This window comes from Hydra vulgaris, chromosome 06 (genome assembly GCF_038396675.1).
Source record: "Hydra vulgaris chromosome 06, alternate assembly HydraT2T_AEP".
NCBI classification, from domain to species: domain Eukaryota; kingdom Metazoa; phylum Cnidaria; class Hydrozoa; order Anthoathecata; family Hydridae; genus Hydra; species Hydra vulgaris.
In genome coordinates, this window is record NC_088925.1 from 44,418,010 (window position 1) to 44,440,000 (window position 21,991).

The 21,991-nt window shown below is 31.1% G+C and overlaps 1 protein-coding gene across 1 annotated transcript in view; it reads right to left on the reverse strand.

Moving 5' to 3' along the window:
- Nucleotides 1-21,093: 21,093 nt before the first annotated feature.
- Nucleotides 21,094-21,991, reverse strand: part of LOC100213777 (histone deacetylase 8) — a 1,777-nt gene continuing 879 nt past the window's right edge. Inside the window, exon 1 of the mRNA XM_065800241.1 lies at nucleotides 21,094-21,991. This exon is cut by the window's right edge and continues 879 nt beyond it. Within this exon, the coding sequence (XP_065656313.1) occupies nucleotides 21,602-21,991 (390 nt within the window). The 3' untranslated portion in view covers nucleotides 21,094-21,601.

Consider the following 21,991-nt stretch of genomic DNA (forward strand, 5'->3'; position numbering starts at 1 on the left):
CATGGATGGGCATCGCTCGCATCTGTCTAAAAAGCTCAGCATGTATTGCTCTTCGGAAAGAACTCATTTGATTTCGTTGTTTCCTAATGCTACACACATCTTACAACCATTAAATGAGTCAGTTTTCTGACCAATGAAAAAAAAATGGCAGAACATTTGTCGGCAATTTAAATTTGCAAAGAAAATGTACCAATGTCGTTGAATAATTTTGTTATGGATCCAAGTATGAAAAAAAAAACTGAAACAAGTTGAACGATTACTGAGCGTTGTAACTTTATCCAAATAGTTAGAGATTCAAATAACTAGAGAAAATGCAAAGGAAGAAGATATCAAAAAAATTGAACGTAAAAATAAAGCTGAAAAAAAAGAATTGAAAGAAAAATCTAAAAGAAAACAAGCTGTAACACAAGAAAATAAAAATAAAAGACAAAAAAAAAAAAATATTAAAAAAAAAATTTAAAAAGAAAAAAATTTTAAATTCAGAATAAAGCTTTGGTGGATAATTTTATAACCTATGTCTTCTTTTTTTTGTAATCGTATTAAATTTATGTATTTGTTTCTTGATTTAAATATATAAAAGTAAAATTAAAATATACGATTTTTTTTCATACGCGGTAGGTGCAGAATCGATTACGGTAGGTGGTGCTTTATCACGGTAGGTGAAGAAACGTACTAGATCTTACAAAAAATTAAAAATAACATGAAAAAAATAACTTTACTCAAATTCGAATTATATAACTTAGTTAATAATTGAGTATAAAATATTAATTCGAAAACCCTGTATAAAAAATCTGTTATGGTTTTGGAGTTAAGAAGTTTTAAAGTTAAAAGTTTTCTTAAAGTCGCGGTAGGTGGTGCCATGACCCTAATATTAAAAAAAAAATTAAAAAAAAAACATGCTTTGAAAATTTAACTCATATACATAATCGGGGCAGTTCCATTCCTTTCTGAAAAAAATTCAAAAATCCATTTTTGTTTCAAATATTTACAGTTAATCACAATAAATAATATATAGTAATAAACTAAGCAAAATTTTTACATAAAAAAAAGAACAGAAAAAAATATTTAAAAAGTGGTTAGAGTTGAAATTATTAATTTAGCATTAAGTTAGCGCAGAATGATTGACTGCAATAAAATTCAGGATTATTGGCCTCTTCTAAGGATAGTTGTGAGCATCTTAGACAACACCACTCATTGCAGAGGTCACATATGGCGCAAAGTTTGCATACTTTGGGGTTGTCGATATTGATTCCGCACATAATGCACAGAATCGGTTCATCATAAAAGTGTCCTTTTTACTTCCCTTTGTCCTTTTCTTTGCTAGTATTTGATAGTGTTTAGAGCTTTTTTTAGTCTCGTAAATATGGTATCTAATACTAAATAGATGTTGTCGCTCGAAAATCAGCTTTTTTTTTTTTGGGGGGGGGGGGGGTATTAAGGTGCTTTAAATAACCACAAAAAAAAGCTATACATTGACAATCTTTTCTCAGAGCACCGCAGAAGAGCATTTAGCTAGGAAGTTCACGCCTTCTTTTTTACCAATGTCGCTTATTGGGCTATGGCCAACGTTGAACCTGAGACCTCTTGGTTCCGAGCTCTAACCACTGCTCAACGTATGCACAGTTTTTATTCAATGTTACATTTTACTTAAAGTTTGTTATAAACCAAAGGGTCAAATTTTATAATTTAAAATTTGATTATCTAGGGGGTGGAATACCACACCCGTGTTAACTCCACCAAGGTGGAATTGGTATGAGGGAAAATTGATAGGTGAAACAACAAGTAGCAGAAAAAAATACCCTTGATAAAAATACCCCCTAAAAAATCTATCAGGGCTTTTTTTACAGCGCATAAAGTAAACTATATATCAATATAATAGTTGTTTATAATATAAATATTTTATACATACATATTACAAGCAAAACCTTAATCTTTCATTTTTCATAAAACTGAAAAATAGGTATAAAATGCAATGTTTGTACATTTATTGAATGACAAACATGTAGAACCTACAAGGAGTGTGCATATATTGGCTGAAAAATAAGTAAAACATACAAGGTGTACATTAGGGATATGACTTTTTTGCAACCTACTAGGCCTGTATCGTAATTCAATGAACTTTTATGTAAAAAGAACGAATAGATGTTTCATTTTGACATATTTTGAAAAAAGGTCACCCCAAAACCAAAAAATCGAATTTTCAATAGGTACACTTTTGTACAGTAAATGAATATTAAAGGCTGAAGATGTTGTAAGAGTCATACTCCTGTTGTTATTTTATTTATTTATGCAACATGTACTGTGATATAACAAAAAACATTATGTGATATATAATTATACAAGTATTACAAAATTAACAGTATCAAAGCGTCTAGTACAACAATATACATAACTGTCTGTGTCTATAGGCCTACTGTGTTTAGTACATGGGTCACATGATGCTAACGTCTCATAAAGAGTCTAGCGCTTATTACTTAGAATGAATCGAAGTTGCAGTTTGTCTTTCTTTCTGCAGGAAGCATAAAGGTCTTGCATCACCTTGATTGCACGTTCAGCTATCTGATTACTTCGTGGTATGTCGATGACGGATGGCTCTTTCTTCCAGTGATTTTTGAATGACTGCAATGCCTTTTTGTAAGGCTTCAATACATCAGATAAATTCTTGAAGTCATTGTCATTGTACTTTTGACTACTAAACCAATGTTCTGCCCACTCATATGAAATGAACCTGCAAACCTTCTCCAAATTCTTTCTCGCTTCAGGCATAAGAATGAAAGCCAGAATGGCGAGAATGGCTCTTGAGTTCCATCTGGCATTGCTCATATTAGGAATGTTCTGAAAGTGAATCAGAGGGAAGTTTCTTTGTTCTTCATAGAACCTAAACACTCTTGTTAAATGGTACAAAAACTTCATATCGTCTCTCCACCCTGATTTATCAAGAATTTCTACAGTTCCATTCACAAACTTATCCTTCAGTTCATCATACTTATTCAACAGTTCAGACACAAATGGGTATTCAATGTTTGGAGATTTGGTATCACCCCCAAGTTCTTCGTCCATCACCAGACGGAGAATCCTGTCTAGTACGTGATGCTGACAACCGATAAATTGTGGTATTGTGACACCCTTTAATTTAAACATACGTTGCAACTTCACAACAACTCCATTTCTCTTCCCAGTATTGACGTTTGTTGTATAAGTAATGATCATCTTAATTGAATTCCACAAATTGTATTCATCAATAAGTTTGGCAATTTTTTCAGCAACAGTTTCAGCTTTGCCATCTTTTAAACGCAGTGCATCAAGTTTCACGTCAGTTCTTTCATTCTGAAGTACAACTACCTGATATTCCTTATCATCTATTCGTTTGCCGTCAAAGTGTAAGGACCACTGTTCCATTTTAAGTTGTTGTATCATTTCTTTTTTTAATTTACCTGCCTCTTTGAATATGGACTTGTAAATTGCTGATTGACTTGGAGTTGGAATATCAATACCTTGTTGTGATAATACATTGCATATTTTAGCAGCTTTCTTTGTGGAAACTCCACTTGATGTAACCATACTTACAGCAAATTTACTTTTGTAGTGTTTTCTAGTTTTTTTCTGAGTGTCCTCATCATCGTCTTTATCACCGTCGTCGTCTTCATCATCTTCACTCTTACTTTTGCAGTTTTCAGATTCAGTACCACTGTCTGTGGTAGACAGGACTTGTGATGTGGAAGGTATTACTGTTCCAGACTGGACTTTCCTTCTCTTGGAAGGGTGAATGGTTTCTTTACTTGCCACTTGTCCTGTTGAGTACCCCACCTGTCCTTTACTTTCTTTTTGTAGGTGGTATAGACGTTTATCTTCCGAGGATAACCACTGGCCATTCACTTTCGTGATGTCAAATAATGCATTGAGAACATCATATTTTCCACGCTTGACACATTCATCATAGACCTTCAGCACCTTCATAAGCTTTGCTCTTATCACTTGATCAGACACACGTGGAAAATTCAGTTTATTGTCCCATAATTTTGTAATTTCCTTAGAAATTTGGTCTATTCGTTCTTTTCTTCCTTTAACATATGCTCCGAGAAACTGGTATCTTCCTACGATCTGCAATTGAAGTGGTATTCTGGATTTTTCATCGAGTGAATGTTCTTCTACAGCCACGCTTCCTCTTCTTCTGTGTGACTCTTGAAATCTCACCAAATTTTTAGTCCAAGTCTTCTTGTTCTTTGTTACTGTGGTATGACTTTTCTTGTGAGACATCATATAATATTGTTACGACTTTACGGATAGCTGAGCGTAAATATCCGTTTAATAAAGTCGTTTAATTAATAAAATACTTTAACTGTATAGTAATCCAATTATAGTTCGATAATCCAGTCAATGTTGATAACAGTTCGATAATCCAGTCCGTATCCTAACGATAATGCTACAACTACTTATACTTCGTACACTTACAGCGTCTTTAGTTCGCTACAGTAGTTCCTTATTAGCTCAGTTACACGCAGAGTACTTCATAGAACTATTCACATTATCAACACTGAGCTCTGACAGCAGCTCGCTTATATAATTATTTAGAGCTTCCAGAATGTTCTACTAAGTTCTATAATCTTCTACAGTCTGTTACAGTCGTCTATATCACCGTGGTAACACAATGACGTCATCACATAACAATTCCAAGTATTTGCCGGCACACGGCCGTTTCGTATATGGCCGTAATGTATAAAAATGGTAAATCAAATTTTTATTTTGGGGGTGACCTTTTTTTGTTGCAGAAAGCTATTTTGGCCTTTTTTCATGATTTTAGGTAAAAGTTCATCGATTTATGATACAGGAAACATTTTATTTGAAAAAAAATTAAAAAGTCATATCCCTAGTGTACATATATCAACTGACAAATAGGTAGAAGATGCAAAAAGTGCCGCTACGTTGACTGATGGTTTTAATTTGGGAAGGCAATTTATCAATTTCAAATGTGTTAAAAAAAATTTTTTTTGCGAGGGATTTTTTCAGAGGGATTATTTCCAGGTTGATCCGTTACCAAAATAGTTGTATGCAACGGGTTTTTTTACAATGTATTTTTTTGTAATAGTGTATTAATTGCGAAAAAAGGCAAAAAAAATACTTCATCAATTTAAAAAAGGCATTTGCACAGCTGGAATGAACCGGAAGAATCATGAAAACCAAGCAATCCCAGCTTTAGTCTGAGATTATTAGGGTAATCCTGTAGTTAAGCAGCCTAAAGTAATTTTGTTTTTTTACCTAAATTATGACGTGGAGATTATAAAACACATTTCAATAGAATAATCAGGGCCGGCGTTAGAGTGTTTGCACCCTGGGTGAACTAGTTGCACTGTGCTTCTCCCCACGCACCATTATCAACTAGTTATTTAATAAATATTAACTTTTACAAAGGAATGCTAATGCTGTTGTTTGCTTTGATTTGTATTTACATGCATTAGAATATACGCATCTATAACTTTACATAAATGTATATTCGTATAACGTTGTATATCATTATGATTTACTTTTTGCTCTTTTGTTTTTACGAATGTAAGCAATCGTAGCGCAACGGTTGAGCAACCGTAGCGTAGTTGTTAGCGCACTTGCCTTAGAAGCTAGAGAGCCGTGGTTCAACTTACGATAGTTTACCCGGCATGACATGAGCATCACTCATTGTAATAAAGAGGTTTTAACAATTGAAATTTTAACCAATAAAATAAAAGATAAAATTCTTTGTTGTTGTTATCGCCCACCTTCAGGTGAAATTAAAAATTTTAATTTATTTTTATGTAATGACGTTATTAAAAAAAGCAACCACGAAAATAAATTTATCTACTAATTGGGTGATCTGAGTTTAGAGTGTTTTCAATACCACGTCAATAATAACATTGAAAGGTTTTATAATGGCATTTTTAAAAATGGTGCAATTCCTTTGATTAGCAAACCGACAAGAATCACTCAATCAAGTGCTTCTTTAATTGATAATATTTTAACCACTGTGTTTTTAACGAATCCTTAAAAAAAAAGCATATTAAAAAATGACATATCTGATCATTTTACTATTTTCTTTTCTATAAATATAGATAATAAATTACTTCCTAATGAAAAACGAGTTTTCAAAAAGCGCATTTTTACAAATGAAAACCTTGAATCTTTTAAAGAACAATTATCTCTAATTGATTGGAGCATTATTAACACCTATGATAATACAAACTTAGTTTATAACTCCTTTTTTAAAACTTTCTATGATATTTACGACACTAATTTCGCTGAAGTTAATTTAAATCTCAAAGCTAAAAGTATTAAATCGCCTTGGATTACAAAGGGTTTGCGGAAGTCTTCAAAAATTAAACAAAAATTATACATTAATTACTTCAAATGTAAAACAAATGAAAATAAAATCTTCTATATATATAAAGGGCAATGTGTGTGTGTGTGTTTGTTTGTTTGTTCTGTATAGAAATCCAAACCGCCCGACCGATCTCGATGAAATTTGGCATGGGGGTAGTCCTCGAGGAGGAGAAGGTTTTTAGCTGGGTTTTGACCCCGTACCCCAACCCCCGGGGTCAAGGGGGCTAGACGCAGTCTCTTTATTAAAACCCAATAAAAGTTTAGGATTTGATGATATAAGTAGTAATGTCATTATCAAATCAATAAAACAAATTACAATTCCATTACTACATATTTTTAATTTATCTCTAAAACAAGGTGTTTTTCCAGATAACCTAAAAATTGCAAAAGTCATTCCAGTGTTAAAATCAGGTGATCCTTCCGATGTTACGAATTATAGACCAATCTCAATTCTTTCTTGTTTTTCTAAAATATTAGAGCGGGTTATGTATAATAGACTATATTCCTTTTTAAATGTTAATAATATTCTTTTTCATAAACAGTTTGGATTTAAATCTGGTCATTCAACTGATCATGCAATCACTCACCTTGTTCATGATATATTTAAAGGGTTTGATGAAGACAAGTATACCCTAGGTGTATTTATCGATTTAAGTAAAGCTTTTGACACTGTCAATCATCAAATCCTTCTATCCAAACTGAAAAGTTATGGTATAATAAATACTAATTTGTCCTGGTTTGATAGTTACTTGTCTAATAGAAAGCAGTTTATTTCATATGATAGCGGAAAAACGGAATATAAGTCAATCACCTGTGGTGTTCCTCAAGGATCAATTTTAGGACCACTTTTATTTCTCGTTTATATTAACGACTTATATAAATTTTCTAACATTTTAAACTTAATTTTGTTTGCAGATGATACAAACTTGTTTTATTCTAGTAAAGATATCAGTAAATTATTTCAAACAGTAAACAAAGAACTTGAAAAATTAACCCAATGGTTCAAATCAAACAAACTATCTTTGAACATCAATAAATCCAAATACACTTTGTTCCATCGTCTTCATAAAAAACAAGATATTCCATTAAAACTTCCTGATCTTTTTATTGATAACGCATTATTAAAAAGAGAGCAATCAATAAAATTTTTAGGTGTGGTTCTGGATGAAAATTTAACCTGGAGGGACCACATAGGTCTAATTGAAAATAAAATATCAAAAAATATAGGTGTTTTGTATAAAGCCAAGCAGTTTTTAAATCTATCTTGTTTAAAAAACTTATATTTTTCTTTAATTCATTGCTACTTAAATTATGCAAACGTTGCTTGGTGCAGCACAAACGCAACAAAAGTAAAAAAACTGTTTAGTAAACAAAAACAGGCTATAAGGATAATTACAAACGTAGACCGTTTCTCTCACACTCAAACATTATTTAATAAACTTAATATTCTAAATGTATATAAACTAAACCTTTACCATATTCTTATCTTCATGTTTAAACTTGATAAAAAAATATCACCAATGTTATTTAATTCACTTTTTGAAAAAATAAACCACATATACCCTACCAGATTTTCAAAAAACAATTACATTCAATCCAAAACACATTATTCAGCAACCAAATTCTCAATTGCTAACCGAGGTCCTAAGCTGTGGAATACAATATTAAATAATGAGCTGAAATCTAATTATTCTTTAAACCAGTTTAAAACAAAACTTAAGCAATTACTGATGATACATGAAAATGAATTAAAGTTCTTCTAAAAAGCTTTTTAAACTAGCAAACAAAAACAAAAATTAACCTACTAATTACTCTTTAATATTATATTTAATATTCTAAACAATAGTCTGCTATTGTAAATGTATTTCTTATCTTATAAGTTTTGAATTTACAAACGATTTTTTTAAGTTTTATTATTTGAAATACTAATTACTAAAAATATTGTAAAATTTTATAATTTCAATTTTTATTAAAAAGAGTTATTGTAAATTCTTTTTGTAATATTAATACTTATATATCATCTTATTTTACTAATCAGTTCTTAAATATAAATACTCTTTGAATTACTAAATATTTTAAACGTTATATATTTTATTTTTTGCATTTTGTTAAAACATTTTATTTGATGAATATGCATTTTTTTAGGGGGGGCTTAATGATAAGATGAATTTTGTCTTCTTCAAGCCCCAGTCATGTAAATATTTGTTTTTATAAATTACGAGTGTAAATTATTTTCAATCGGCAAATACAATAAAAAAAAAAAAAAAAAAAAAAAAAAAAAAGGGGGGCTAAAAATGGGCCCCCCATTCCCCGGGATCAGAGGAGACCATTTTTTGGGCCCATTTTTGTGTACAGATATCAGGTAAGCCAGTTTAAATATTGGCCCGGGCAACGCCGGGTAACTCATGCTAGTTATATATAAAAATTACGCTTAACTTTTTGAAAGCCTCAAGTAAAATCAAAAAAAAAAAATTTAAATTTACTAGATAAATATGAATTAAATTTTAAATGCACTTGGTTTATAATAAGAGAAATTGCGGGCAGCAACAAATGTACATCTCACCCCAGTGGGCACAGTACGTTTTTTAAAACGTTCTTTGGACGTTTTTATTAGGTTTAAACCTTATAAAAACGTCTAAAAAACGTTTTAAAAACGTACCGTGCCCACTGGGACTTTTTACCAAGCACGGTTAAACATAATAATGAATTTTTATATGATAAAAGACAAATTACGGAAGAATTAAATAAATATTTTGTGTCTGTACGACCAAATATTGCAAAAAGAATTCCTATAGCTAACAGTTTAATGAATGATCTATGTTTCTCTCAAAACTCATATTTGAACTCTTTTGAATTATCTTTTGAAGAGTTTGAAATTGCCTTTAAAATGTTAAAATCTAACAAAGTAGTAGGCCCTGATGGTATTAACGGTAGCATTATTATAAATTTATTTGATGTTTTAAAAGATATACTCTTAAGGATTTTTTCAGTATCAATTAAGCAGGGAATTTTTCTACAAGCTCCAAAATTAGCAAAAGTCATACCAATATTAAAAGGTGGTGACATTGAGAATAAAAGTAACTATCGTCCAATTTCACTACTTTCTGTATTCTCTAAAGTTTTAGAAACAATTTTGTACATTATAAAATTTATAATTATCTTACTACAAACAAATAATTATACAGCAATCAAAGGTTTTTTTTTAGAAATATTTTCTAAAAAATACTTTTTGGGAAGAAAATACTTATCATACATTTGATAATCTTTAAAAACATTATGCTTAGTTGTTTACATAAAAACAGATATTGCTTAGCTGTTTACATAACTACCAGTCTCACCTTTCTGAAGGTAGCATAAATATATATACTATAGCAAGTTACATTGGTAAAAAATTAAAAAAAGATTTAGATGTTAAACTTATGATCAATAAATGTTATTTTATACAGAGGAGAGCCTATATATCCAATTCAACCTGTATGATTTTATTTTTCATTTTATTAGTATTCTATATGTTATTTTACTAATTCGAATCAAACAAATAAAAATTTGTATAACAAATTTTATTTGTTTGTTTCGTATTCAGGACAAAAAGATCAAGTAAAAGAATTCAAAGAAAGACAAAGACTGAATAAATATTCCTAGTAAAAGGTATCTCTTTTTTTAATTTCAATTGCCATAAATAGAAAAATTACAAACCTTTGATTTCATTTTCAATGGAGAGTTTTAGGCAATCATAGCAACATGAAAGTTTATTTTTAGTAGCATGTTGATATAGCTATCTGAAAACCTAATTTAGTATTCTATGTTATTGGAATAAACTGAAGCAGGCAATCAGTTAGCAAAAAATCCAGCACACAGTAATATAAGTACTCAAAGAAAATCTAACTATTATCTAACCATTTTAATAAAATAAGAGTTAAACATTTATATTGCAAACACGTCTCTTAACCGTACCAAGAACTGAAGCTTTTATATATAAACCGTAAAAAATCTGGCCTCTTAATTTTTGACGGAAAATTCAACAAATCAGGCCGTGTAATTTAAGTAGGCCATGCAGAAATATAAACGTTTTACATAAGAATGTTATAAGTTACAAAAAATATATGTACAGCCTATATTCTAGATGGTTCACTCTCATATATTTTATCATATCTCATATCATATATAAGAGCTAGGCTAAATCGAGGAAAGCAACCATAAACAAAACGAAACAAAAACAATGCAAATAAAACAAATAATACACACAGAAGGTTGTTATTAGTCAACATTCATATTTATATCTTATACAATTTCTAAGGCGATATATCTTTTATCATCAGTGATACTATTGTTTCTATTTATCTTGATGTAACAAGTAGTATTTTAATTTGGTTTTGAGGACATATTTTTTAATGTTGTTAAAAAGGAATTGATTTTAATTTGTTTTGAATTTGATTCCAATCCATTAAAGCAGAGTATTTAAAGGAATATTTACCGTAGGATTTTGTATTATATGTTTGCACACTCAGTGCACGTCTACAAGAATTTCTTGTAAGTTAACAGCTAATTGCACTGTGTAGAGTAAACCATTTATTAAATAAAGTAGGTAGCCTTTTTTTTAAGGCAGCTGTGAATAAGTAATCAATTTTGATCATATCATGCACTTTTAAATTTTGTAGTGCGATAAAATATGTAAATGTATGTGAATTTTTTGGTAGAAATTCAATAATCTTGACTGCTTTTTTCTGCATGATAAATAAGCGATTTACAATACTTTTGTTTTGACTCCATGATAGAAGGCAAAATGTGAGGGAGAGTGCAATAAAGCACAGTTAATAGATTTTAAAGTTTTTTGTTGTATGAAATTTCTTAGCTTTGACAGAATGGCAAGTGATCTATTCAACTTATTAGATATACCGTTATAATGGTAAGTCAAGGCTAAGTTTTCCTCTAGCTTTATACGCAAGTAGTTTACACATTTTTTGCACTAAAATTTTTTCCTATTTAACTTAATTTTGAGCAGCTGGTCTTATCTTTTGTGACGACTTTTAAATAATATTAAATCAGTTTTTTGGAGTTAAGAGAAATGTTGTTGGAATTTAGCCAGTTACATAATTTGTTAAGGTCATAGTTAACATATTTGTTGATTATTAAGACTTATTAAAATAATAGGGTTGGTGTCATCTTGAAAGTGATTGACTCTACAAAATTTTAAAGCTGTAATTAGTGTAAATAACTGTATTATATATAAACTATTGTTGTGTTGCCACAGAAGGAACGTTGCGGGTGCGTCATTTATTACATTGTATATAACGTTTATAATGTTTATTATACACTCGGGGGTATTTACAAATGTATATATATATTGTGTATAGATATTTACAAAGGGGGTGAGAAAAACAAATTTATAATTAGTATTACAAGCTATTTTGGCAATGAGTATCGTGATAAAGTTTGCAGATTTGGTGTCGCAATACGATGGTTCGGGTGAATTTTCAGAATGGATACAGAAATTGGAACTGGTAGCAAAACTTCAAAAAGTTAACGAGTTGCATGTGGTGCTCCCCTTATTTCTCTCTGGCGGAGCGTTTGCCGTTTATCAAAGTCTTAGTGATGAAATAAAAGAAGACTACAACGAAGTGAAAAATGCACTGACTACTGCCTTCTCTGCTTCTCCGCTAACAGCATACGAAGAATTCGTAAATCGCCGTCTTAAAGAGAATAAGTTTGTTGATGTATATCTCGCAGAATTAACGAGGCTGAGCAAACTAATATCATCTCACGTAAGCGAAGAGTGGATAAGGTGCGCATTCATTCTCGGGTTACCTGACGAAGCAAGAAAACAGCTGCAAAACGCATGCTCAATATCAACAATGTCGCTGTACCAGATCGCTAATAAATCAAGAAGTTTGATAATCTTACGTCGTAAAGAATCATGTTTTGTTAGTTGTGTGAATCCAGTTGCCATCAGTCCCAGGCAGGTTACTCAAGGACGCGGAAAAAAGACCATAACTTGCTACCGTTGCGGCGAGGATGGATATATCAGTCAAAATTGTAGCGAAGAAATTGACAACAAGAGGTGCTTTGTGTGTGGAATGGACAATCACCTGGCCTGCACTGCTATAAAAAGTGTACGAACTCAAAAAACATGGAAGGGAAGCCACCCGTTTGTGTGCGAGCGGCTTCCCACAAAATTTAAAACCGCCAACTCTCTGCGTATATGTTAATGGAAGAAAAATAAAAGCATTGTTGGATACTGGATGCTCCAAATCCATTTTAAGTCGGGAATTTGTAAACGCAAAAAATGTCAAACACGCTAGAGAAAAGGTTGTTATGATGAATGGATCCTCAATTGAAATAAAACACCAGATTGTTGTTAATCTCTCTATAAATGATACCACCGTCGATTTGGAACGCCTGGTGGCAGACATTGTTCCCGAATATCAAATGCTACTTGGTATGGACGCAATACGACTGCTTGGAGGTGTCCAAGTCGGGAGAGACGGCGAAACCATATGAATCAATGTGGAACAACTAACTATTGGTGCTACTGCTGTTTCTCAAGAAAAAACGAGTGAAGTATCCTTGTCTACTATTCTAAAGCTGATTGATAAAGACTTCGTAGCAGAATTCAAAAATGGCAGTTGGAGCGTGTCTTGGAATTAGCTCATGGAACCACCAACTTTAACTAAAAAAATTCCAAACTATGATATCTCTGAGGACGTTAAAAGTGAATACGCAATAGAAATAAGTGAATAGATAGCACAGGGATGGCTGAAACCATTTAAAGGGAGATGTAACGGCATCATTCCATTGATGGCAGTAACTCAACGAAATAAGTTAAAAATACGTCCGGTGATGGACTACCGGGAGTTGAATCAATTTGTATCCAGTCATACTGCAGATGGCGATGTTTGCAGTACCAAACTTCGCAACTGGAGAAAGTTGGGAGAAAATCTTGAAATAATCGATTTAAAGAAAGTGTACCTGCAAATTCGAGTCGACGAACCATTATGGAAATATCAAGTTGTGGAGTATGAAGGGCAGCGTTACTGTCTAAAAAGATAGGGTTTTGGTTAAAATGTGGCGCCCAAAATAATGACTAAAATCTTAAAAAAGGTATTATTCTTAGATAAATTTGTCGAGTCTGGGACGGATTCATTTATTGATGATATCATTGTCAATAATAACATAGTGTCAAGTTGAAAGTTTATATAGTCGTAACAAGTAGTCATTACTTTGTTCGCTTGGCCACGCTAACTTTAGCAAGTGATGGTAAACAGTTGCAACAAGTTGCAGAGTTCAAGAACTCTTGAAAAAATATGGCTTGGATTCTAAGTTGCCAGAAAAACTTGTCGGTGGTCGTGTGTTTGGATTGCGAGTGTACAAACAATGCAACCAAGTCCGTTGGAAACGTAACAACATACCCAAAGTTCCGGAAGGAAAAATGACACGTCGGCAAATCTTTTCTTTGTGCGGACAGCTTACCGGATATTTTCCAATAGCAAATTGACTGCGCCCTTCGTGCAGATATCTAAAAAGAGTTTCGAGTAGTTGTGGATGGGACTCTTTGGTGAACGAACGTGTTGTTAAATTAGTAAGCAGTTTGAATGAAAGACTTACAAAGGAAGATCCCGTTCATGGGTCATGGAACGTCAAAAACATTTCTGAAGCAACAGTGTGGTGCGATGCAAGCAGTTTAGCTGTTGGCATAGTTTTGGAAGTGGGTGGGGAAATAGTATAAGACTGTTCGTGGCTGAGGAAACAAGATGATACGGCTCACATTAATGCAGAGTTAGAAGCCGTGATAAAAGGAATTAATCTAGCAACAAAATGGGGATTCGAATGTATTAACATAAAGTGTGATTCGGCTTCTGTTGTGGGTTGGTTGAGCTCCTTAATTATCGGTGACAAACCCGTTCGAGTACACGGTCTTGGAGAACCACTTGTCCGTCGCCGGTTGCCGTTAATTAAAGACCTTGTAAAGGAGTACAATATGAAATTAAAACTTTTCCTAGTAAAGTCAGCATAAAACAAAGCCGATGCTCTTACGAGGGTACCATAGAACTGGCTGCATTCAAACCATTCTGCAACACTTTATTTGATGAAAAACAGACATATCCGAAGGAGAAAGTTTGCAGAAAAGACGTTGAATCAGTCGTGAAAAGTTGCAAAAGATGTTTATCGGTGGATCCTGCGCCAATTAGATGGGAAGAAGGAAATCTTGAAGTTGGAATGAGCTGGCATCGTTTGGCTATTGACATAACCCACTACAAATCAGAGATTTATTTGTCTACTATTGACTGTGGAAAAAGGAGCAAGTTTGCAATTTGGAGAAGGCTACAGAACGAGAAAGAAACAACAGTGTGTTTCCATTTAGAAGAAATATTCCGAGAAAGAGGACCTCCGTGGCAAGTTCTACTTGACAACAGCAAGACTTTTCGCTCAAAACTCGTTGGTGAATTATGCGCAGAATGGGGAGTGTCCATCCTGTTTCGTTGCGCTTACAGGCCATCTGGAAATGGAATTGTTGAACGTCATCATCGCACAGTCAGGCGCATGGCAGCCAGAAGAAGCAAAGACCCGTTAAAAATGGTATATTGGTATAACATAGTATTTGTAAAACCACTTGACTCAAAATACACGAGCGAATGGAACAGAGGAAGAGTCTCAGTATTGAAGAATTGGTATAAGCAGTTAAAAATTAGTCTTTCAAGAATTTTATCAATGTTGGAGAGGAGGGAAATTGGCTTATAATTTGACATTATTAGTTTTGAATCAGTTTTAAAAATAGGTATAACTTTGGCAGTTTTTAAGTTTTCTGGGAAAATACCACTTGAGAACAAGATATTAAAAATGTTAGAAAGAATTCTTGAAAGTTCCGTTTTTAATAGTTTTGATGTTTTAACTGGCAGAGCGTTTGGTACAGACGCTTTAATTGCGTCTAAAGAGCTGATAACTTTTGAAATTTCATGTTCATCAGTAGGTTTTATAAAAAAAGATTTTTTGAGAAGAATTTGATAAATATTATGTGAAATGACTTATGGATGAAGGAGTTGTTGCCTGGAAATCCTTACCAATGTTAGTAAAGTAGTTGTTGAAAGCATTATAAATATCAAAGGGGTTTGTTATTGTTTTATTATTATATATGATTACATTAGGAGTTATTTGAGAGTTACTTTTAATATTTATAATGTTTTTGATACCTTTCAAGGTTGCTTTGATATTTTTTATGTTTTCAGTAAAATAATTATCATAGTAATTTTTTATTGTGTGCTTTCTTTGAATTTAAATTGGAAGTTGTTACGAAATATTTTTTACTCATTATAAATATGGTTTTATTTGTTTTTTTAAATTAAACCTGACATATTTTTTAAAGACATTATATTTGAGCTGTATAGAGTGCTTGAGTTCATTTGATACCCATGGTTTGTTCTTGAATTTAATAATTTGTTTGTTAAGCTTTTTTAAAAGGCGCATGGATATTAAGTAGTAGATTAATGTTGGAAATAGTATTCTCAAGAGACTGAGTACAATTATCAGGGTATATTTTTGGTTCTCTATCTAAACTAGTTTTGTGAAAATCGTTTGTAAATGTTACTTTATTATAACTTTTCCAGATTCTTTCCTGGATTAAGCGTTTTTTGTTAGGTGGTGGTTTAAGAATATCATAAGCTATCAGAAATTGGGGAAGATAATCTAAGATTGTGGTGGTAAGATTCCCTGCTTTATATTTATTTGATTTAATATTTGAAAAGATTTTTCAATTAATGTTTTAGATGTTTTACAGATACGATTAGGGTGGACAATGTGAGGTAGAAAGTAATTTGAGGTGAGTGAGTCTAAAAAGTCTCTAGTATATGAATCTGTGTCACACTTTAACAAACTAATGTTAAAATCCCGTAAAATAAATACAGTTTTATTTTTTTTCGTTTGGTTTTTGAATAACGGATTAAGATAGAAGGATAGAAAGTTGTCTAAAGACATTTTTGGATGCCTGTAAACACAACTAACAATAATATTTGATTTCTTTGGATTTATAATTTCAATGAAGATAGATTCTAATTTTTTTGGTTTATAGATGTGGAGATCGTTTCTTGGTTTATAGGCAAGCCTGTTAATTATCTATAATAATGCATCACCTGCATGTGATTCAGATGGTGTGTGTTCATAGGAATACCTATTAAGTGTTATGTTACTAATTTGTGGGCTTTATACATAGTGTTTATTTATTTATTCATGCTGGTGTTTATTTATGCATGTCACAATTCGCATTTTATTTTATTATTATTAAAATTTACTCTCATCTATCTAATTGAAGAAAGAGTTAAATAGCTTGGAATAACAGATTCAATGATAAAAGATCATTGATTGGGTTGTTGTAATTATCGGGATAGGTGAAGATACGTTCGAGCTAGCGCAGATAAAAAAAAACGGTCAGTAGATTGAGGGTGGATTGGGGGTAATTCTCTTTTTATACTTTTTATGATTTAATTCTTACGCAATCATTACTTTTAAACACACTTTTATATTCTGCTTACACTAGAGACCAAGCATACAAATTTACTGCACAAAGTTTATTTTTTTTTTTTTTTTTTTACTGTACTGTATTTTTTCAAATTGTTTTTCTGCTGTATTTCATTAAACAATAATCGTTACTAAATACTTAAAAGCAGTAATCCAAGTAGCACTTACAAAACAAAAATACTTATAGTCCTCTTATTCTACTGTCTATTCTTTATTTGAACTCAAATGTCTTTATTTTTATCCAAGCTAGAGTTGCATCATTGGATTACCCACACATCATTGCAATCACAGAATCGTGGTTCACTTCTACATCTTTAACAAATCTAGACAATTACACTTGCGTACTTTCAAAACAGGACAATTTGTGGAGGTGGTGTGGCTATATATGCTAGAAAAGATACAAATTCATTTGAATGGGAGTTCAGTGATAAACAAATGGATGAGCAAATATGGTTTCAAATTTCAATTGGAAATGTTATTTAGTTAATTGCATGTATTTATCGCCGTCCGTTTACTCAAAATGAGTATAATTTACAAATTAATAAGTCAATAAAATGTGCTATCATATATACCATCGTTAGAAAATATATAGCAAGGATAAGTTAATATTTTGAAAGTACTAAAAACCCGTTACGTTGTTTTTCTCATTTTGAGGACTGCTTATAAGGTAAAAGGTAAAACACAAAGTTTCTATGAATTAAATTACCTAAAATTGTAATTAAAAACTTGCTTTCCCAAATAATTATTAATTTTTGTTGCTTTCCCAAATAATTTTTGCATTTGTTTTAAAAACCACCACATTTTATATTTTTATACTTTTATTAGAGATGTGCCGGAACCAGTTTATGCCGAGTCCCCGATTCTTTTAATCTACCCAACGCTTTATGAAATTTTTTTAATTAAACGTTTTCTTACTTTAATAATTGACCCCTGCCCCCTCCTCCCCCCCCCCTCTCTACCTCATATACGCTATTTGCAGACCCCTCTCTCGCATTTGAGCGTTCGTACTTTATGGACGATCCACTTGCGGTCTTGCGTCATTAATGCCAAAATCATCAAGAGAGCTTTAAAATTAAAATTTTTTTTTTTTTAGGTGCCTCAAGAAGTCCTAACGGTCTTGTCACAGAGCACCGCGGAAGTGAATTTAACCAGGAAGTTCACGCCTCCTTCCTTACCGTGACGCGAAAATATGTCTCAAGCTCGTTTCGAGCCTGGATCTCGTGCTTATTGAGCAAGCGCTCTAACCATACGCTACGGCCGCATATAAAATTAGTCCTATCAACTTTAAAAAATACTGTTCCGGCAAACTAATTTTTGTTTTATAATTGTGGTATTATAAACAATTCATATTTTTTTTGTAATTTGTTGTTAAATAATTGCTTATATGCGCTAAATAATCAAAAGTCTTAAAAAGAAAATAAAAGTGCAGGCGGTGAGATCTGTTGCAAGGACAAGCCCCTGAAAAAAAAAAACAGCACTTATATACTTTTATGTTACCAGGACCTGGTAACATAAAAGTATATAAGTGCTGTTAGTTTATCAAATTCATAATATAAAGCTCACAAAGCGCTAAAATTTATGGGTGTGAGAGATAAAAAAACTTTGGTGCCATAATAGCCAATTAGAATTAAGTACTGGATGAATGGTGATCCCCTCCTCAGGAATGCACTGCGATCACCAATGACGTTTCGAAGAGCCTGAGACTTGCACTAACGCCATTTGTCAGGGGCTTGTCCTTGCAACAGATCTCACCGCCTGCACTTTTATTTTCTTTTTAAGACTTTTGATTATTTAGCACATATAAGCAATTATTTAACAACAAATTACAAAAAAAATATGAATTGTTTATAATACCACAATTATTAACAAAAATTAGTTTGCCGGAACAGTATTTTTTAAAGTTGATAATCGCCAATGATAATCACCTGGTCCAGGTGATTATTAGTTTTCAATTTATTATCTAGAGTTTAGACCACAAATAGTACCACATTTATTAGCCTATTTGTTCTTTTTATATGGCCCAAACTTTCATTAATTATCATTTTACTTAATATTTTGTATTCTTAAAAAAATGCAATTTAGAATTGTATTTATTTTAAAAAGTACAATTTTAAGATCACGCATAGGAGATTTATTATCAATTTTCCTTCAGGCAGTGTTTCTTTATGTGTTATGTGTTATATATTATTATATGTGTTTTTATAATTTAGAAGACGAATGAAAATGTTATAAAATTCATTCGTAGAAATGGGACGAAAATATAATTTATTTAAAATGAAACTGTTTTCCAACCTCTAACGTAACTATCAGTACATAAAATTAGTCAGGAAGATAGTTCACTATATGTACATAAAAATAAACAAATAGAACAAATTCAAATAAAATTTCTTATTTTCAGGGCGAGGCTACGCAAAAATAAAGTTTTTAAACTGGTCAAAAATTGAATTAAGTAGCAATTATTTGCTGATTTAGCACAATACAAATAATAACTACTTTTATAACCCTCTGTTATAAGATGAAATAGCTTGATTAACAAGACTGATAGTTATTTTACTGAAAAAAAAATGTTGTTTTTAACAAACATTTGCTCTCGATATATGTATGAAAATCTTTTTTGACTTTCCAACAAAATCGTAATGTTGACATATTTTCGGCTAAAAACAAAAAGACTCAATTCAAATTTTGGCAGCACTTAATGCTTTTTAAAAAACAATAAAAAATAGAATTTTTTAAACAGTTTGTATTCTTACGCTTAAAGGATCATGTTATTTGCAGACGTGCAATTTTCAAAGGGTTTGTTTTTTGGCCTGCCTTAATATTTACATATATATACATATACATCCAATCTGTTTCTTTCACTTTTTTTTAGTTTTTTAAAAAAAATTATGGTTCTTTTATAAAATAAATATTTTATAAAATGAATATTTCTAAGACCAATATAGCCGCCGAAAACTTTTTTGGCTTTAATTTTGATATTAGAGATGCGCTATCCAGTTTTTATATAGATCAGTGTACGTTATGTATGACATATTTGTTTATTAATCCTTTACTTTTACTGTTCATTTTCTTATACTGAATTAACAATAAAAATTATTATAAATTTAATTAAATTAGTTAAACTAAATTTTAAATCTTCTTATTATTAAAATACCTTCTTATTTTTTCAAACCAATTCTTAAATGTTATTTTTGCCATTTTAATATTTTATTAAATTTTGTTTCTTTTATTTTACAAAACAATTTTTAAATCTTATTCTTTGAAAAACTATAAATTTTAAACCCTAAGCGATGTATTTGCATTTTCTTTTATATTATTAATTCAGAGATATATACATTGAAACTATATTGTATTGTTAAACTATATTTTATATAGTAATGACGCATTTTTTGGGGCTTGGTGATAAGACTAAATTTGTCTTCTTTTTGCCCCAGTCATGTAATTATTATTTTTGTGTTACGACTGTAAATTTTTTTTATTGGCAAAAATGTAAATAAATAAACAAATATTTGATCTGCCTTCCATCAGTCGTAGATTGCTGATTCTCAATATTTTTAAAACTTGAACAACCTTTACGTTATTGACAACACGAGTTAAAACACCTTTTAGAGATGTGAAATCCTGCTTTTGCGAAGAGCCATCAGTAGTTCTCTTTTTTTGTTAAAATATTTAATGTTTTGTCGTAAGTTTCTTCAGCAACTTTTTTCATGCTAGTAAATACAGCCATTTCGGTCATCTCGATTGGATCAAGTAAACTATTTCATTTTGATGAAAACTGTAAGAATCAGCAAAAATAGATAAATATAAATCATCATAAAATTTACATAAAAACAACTTATTAACTAATTTTCTAATTCTTGTCAAAAATCTCTATTTTATTTTTAGCCTACCATCTCTAGTATTCCTACTTCTGAGTAAAACCAGTTAATTAGGTCGAATTTCTGGTAAGTAGCTTACTAAGTTTTTGCAATAAGACTTTCTAAGTACTTTATAAGATTATTTTTTTCTTCTCAGGAATTATTTCAAGAAAAAAAAACTTACAGCCTACAGGAATGTAGTCGCTTAGGGAGAGAATTTCCCCTTAATAGGGGAAAAACATTTTCTTTAAGTAACCAAACATTGTCAAATGAGATAAGTATAAATATACAAAAGTTCAGAGTTGAAAACTTGCCGGTAAGTTACTTCACAAAAATCCTAGATCTGCGCAGCGATGATTGAGTGAGCATTTAACACCTTGAACAATTTTCTTTTTGAGAGTATATTTTACCATATTAAATAAGTTATGACGAGATAATTAAAATATAACAATTTAAAAATAAAGGAAACTTTTTTAAAATAAAAACATAGGAAGCATTGATTTTAAATTAAAAAAAAATTAAGATCTTATTCAAATATGTTTGAAAATTTCTATTTTTAGAAAGATTCGTAGTATAAACAATTAAAATAATCTCAAACTAACATAGAAAAAATAAAGACGAGCAAATAAGAATTTATCAAATTATGAAGACAAAATAAGTAAACTATACAAGTTTGATAAATAATAAAGTTTTTTCATTTACAATAATGCGGTATACCGAAACAAAGTACAACTTATTGTGAAATTCCGAAACAAATTATATTACACTGCAGAGCTCTAAAAATATATCACTGTATAGGTTTAATACCAAAGCATAATTTCAAAAGTTTTAAGATCTTTATTTAGAAATTCATCGTTGAAAATTATGTAAACTAGAACACATGATATTCATTGCTATATGGAAATTTCGTTCTTTGACAATCCCCTCATGAATTTAATGTTGCCTTTCAAAAATGACAGCAAATCTTCAATGTATTCTAAAGAATTCTCATTTTTTTTGTGATTTGGATTAAAACTTAAAGCAAAATCTGGTCCATAGCATTCTAATTTTTCATGCTCCGGAATATCATTATTTAACGTTGCATTTAAAATTCCAGCAATAACTTGGGTCCAACAACGTGCGGTATTAGATAAATTATAACCACCTCCTCCTAAGATCATGGTTGGAACTTTTTCATTTAAAACAAATTTAACACAATCTACAAGAGCTTCACTTGTTAAATTAAATGAACCAAGAGGATCACCGGTTAAACAATCTGCTCCACATTGCACGACAATCACTTC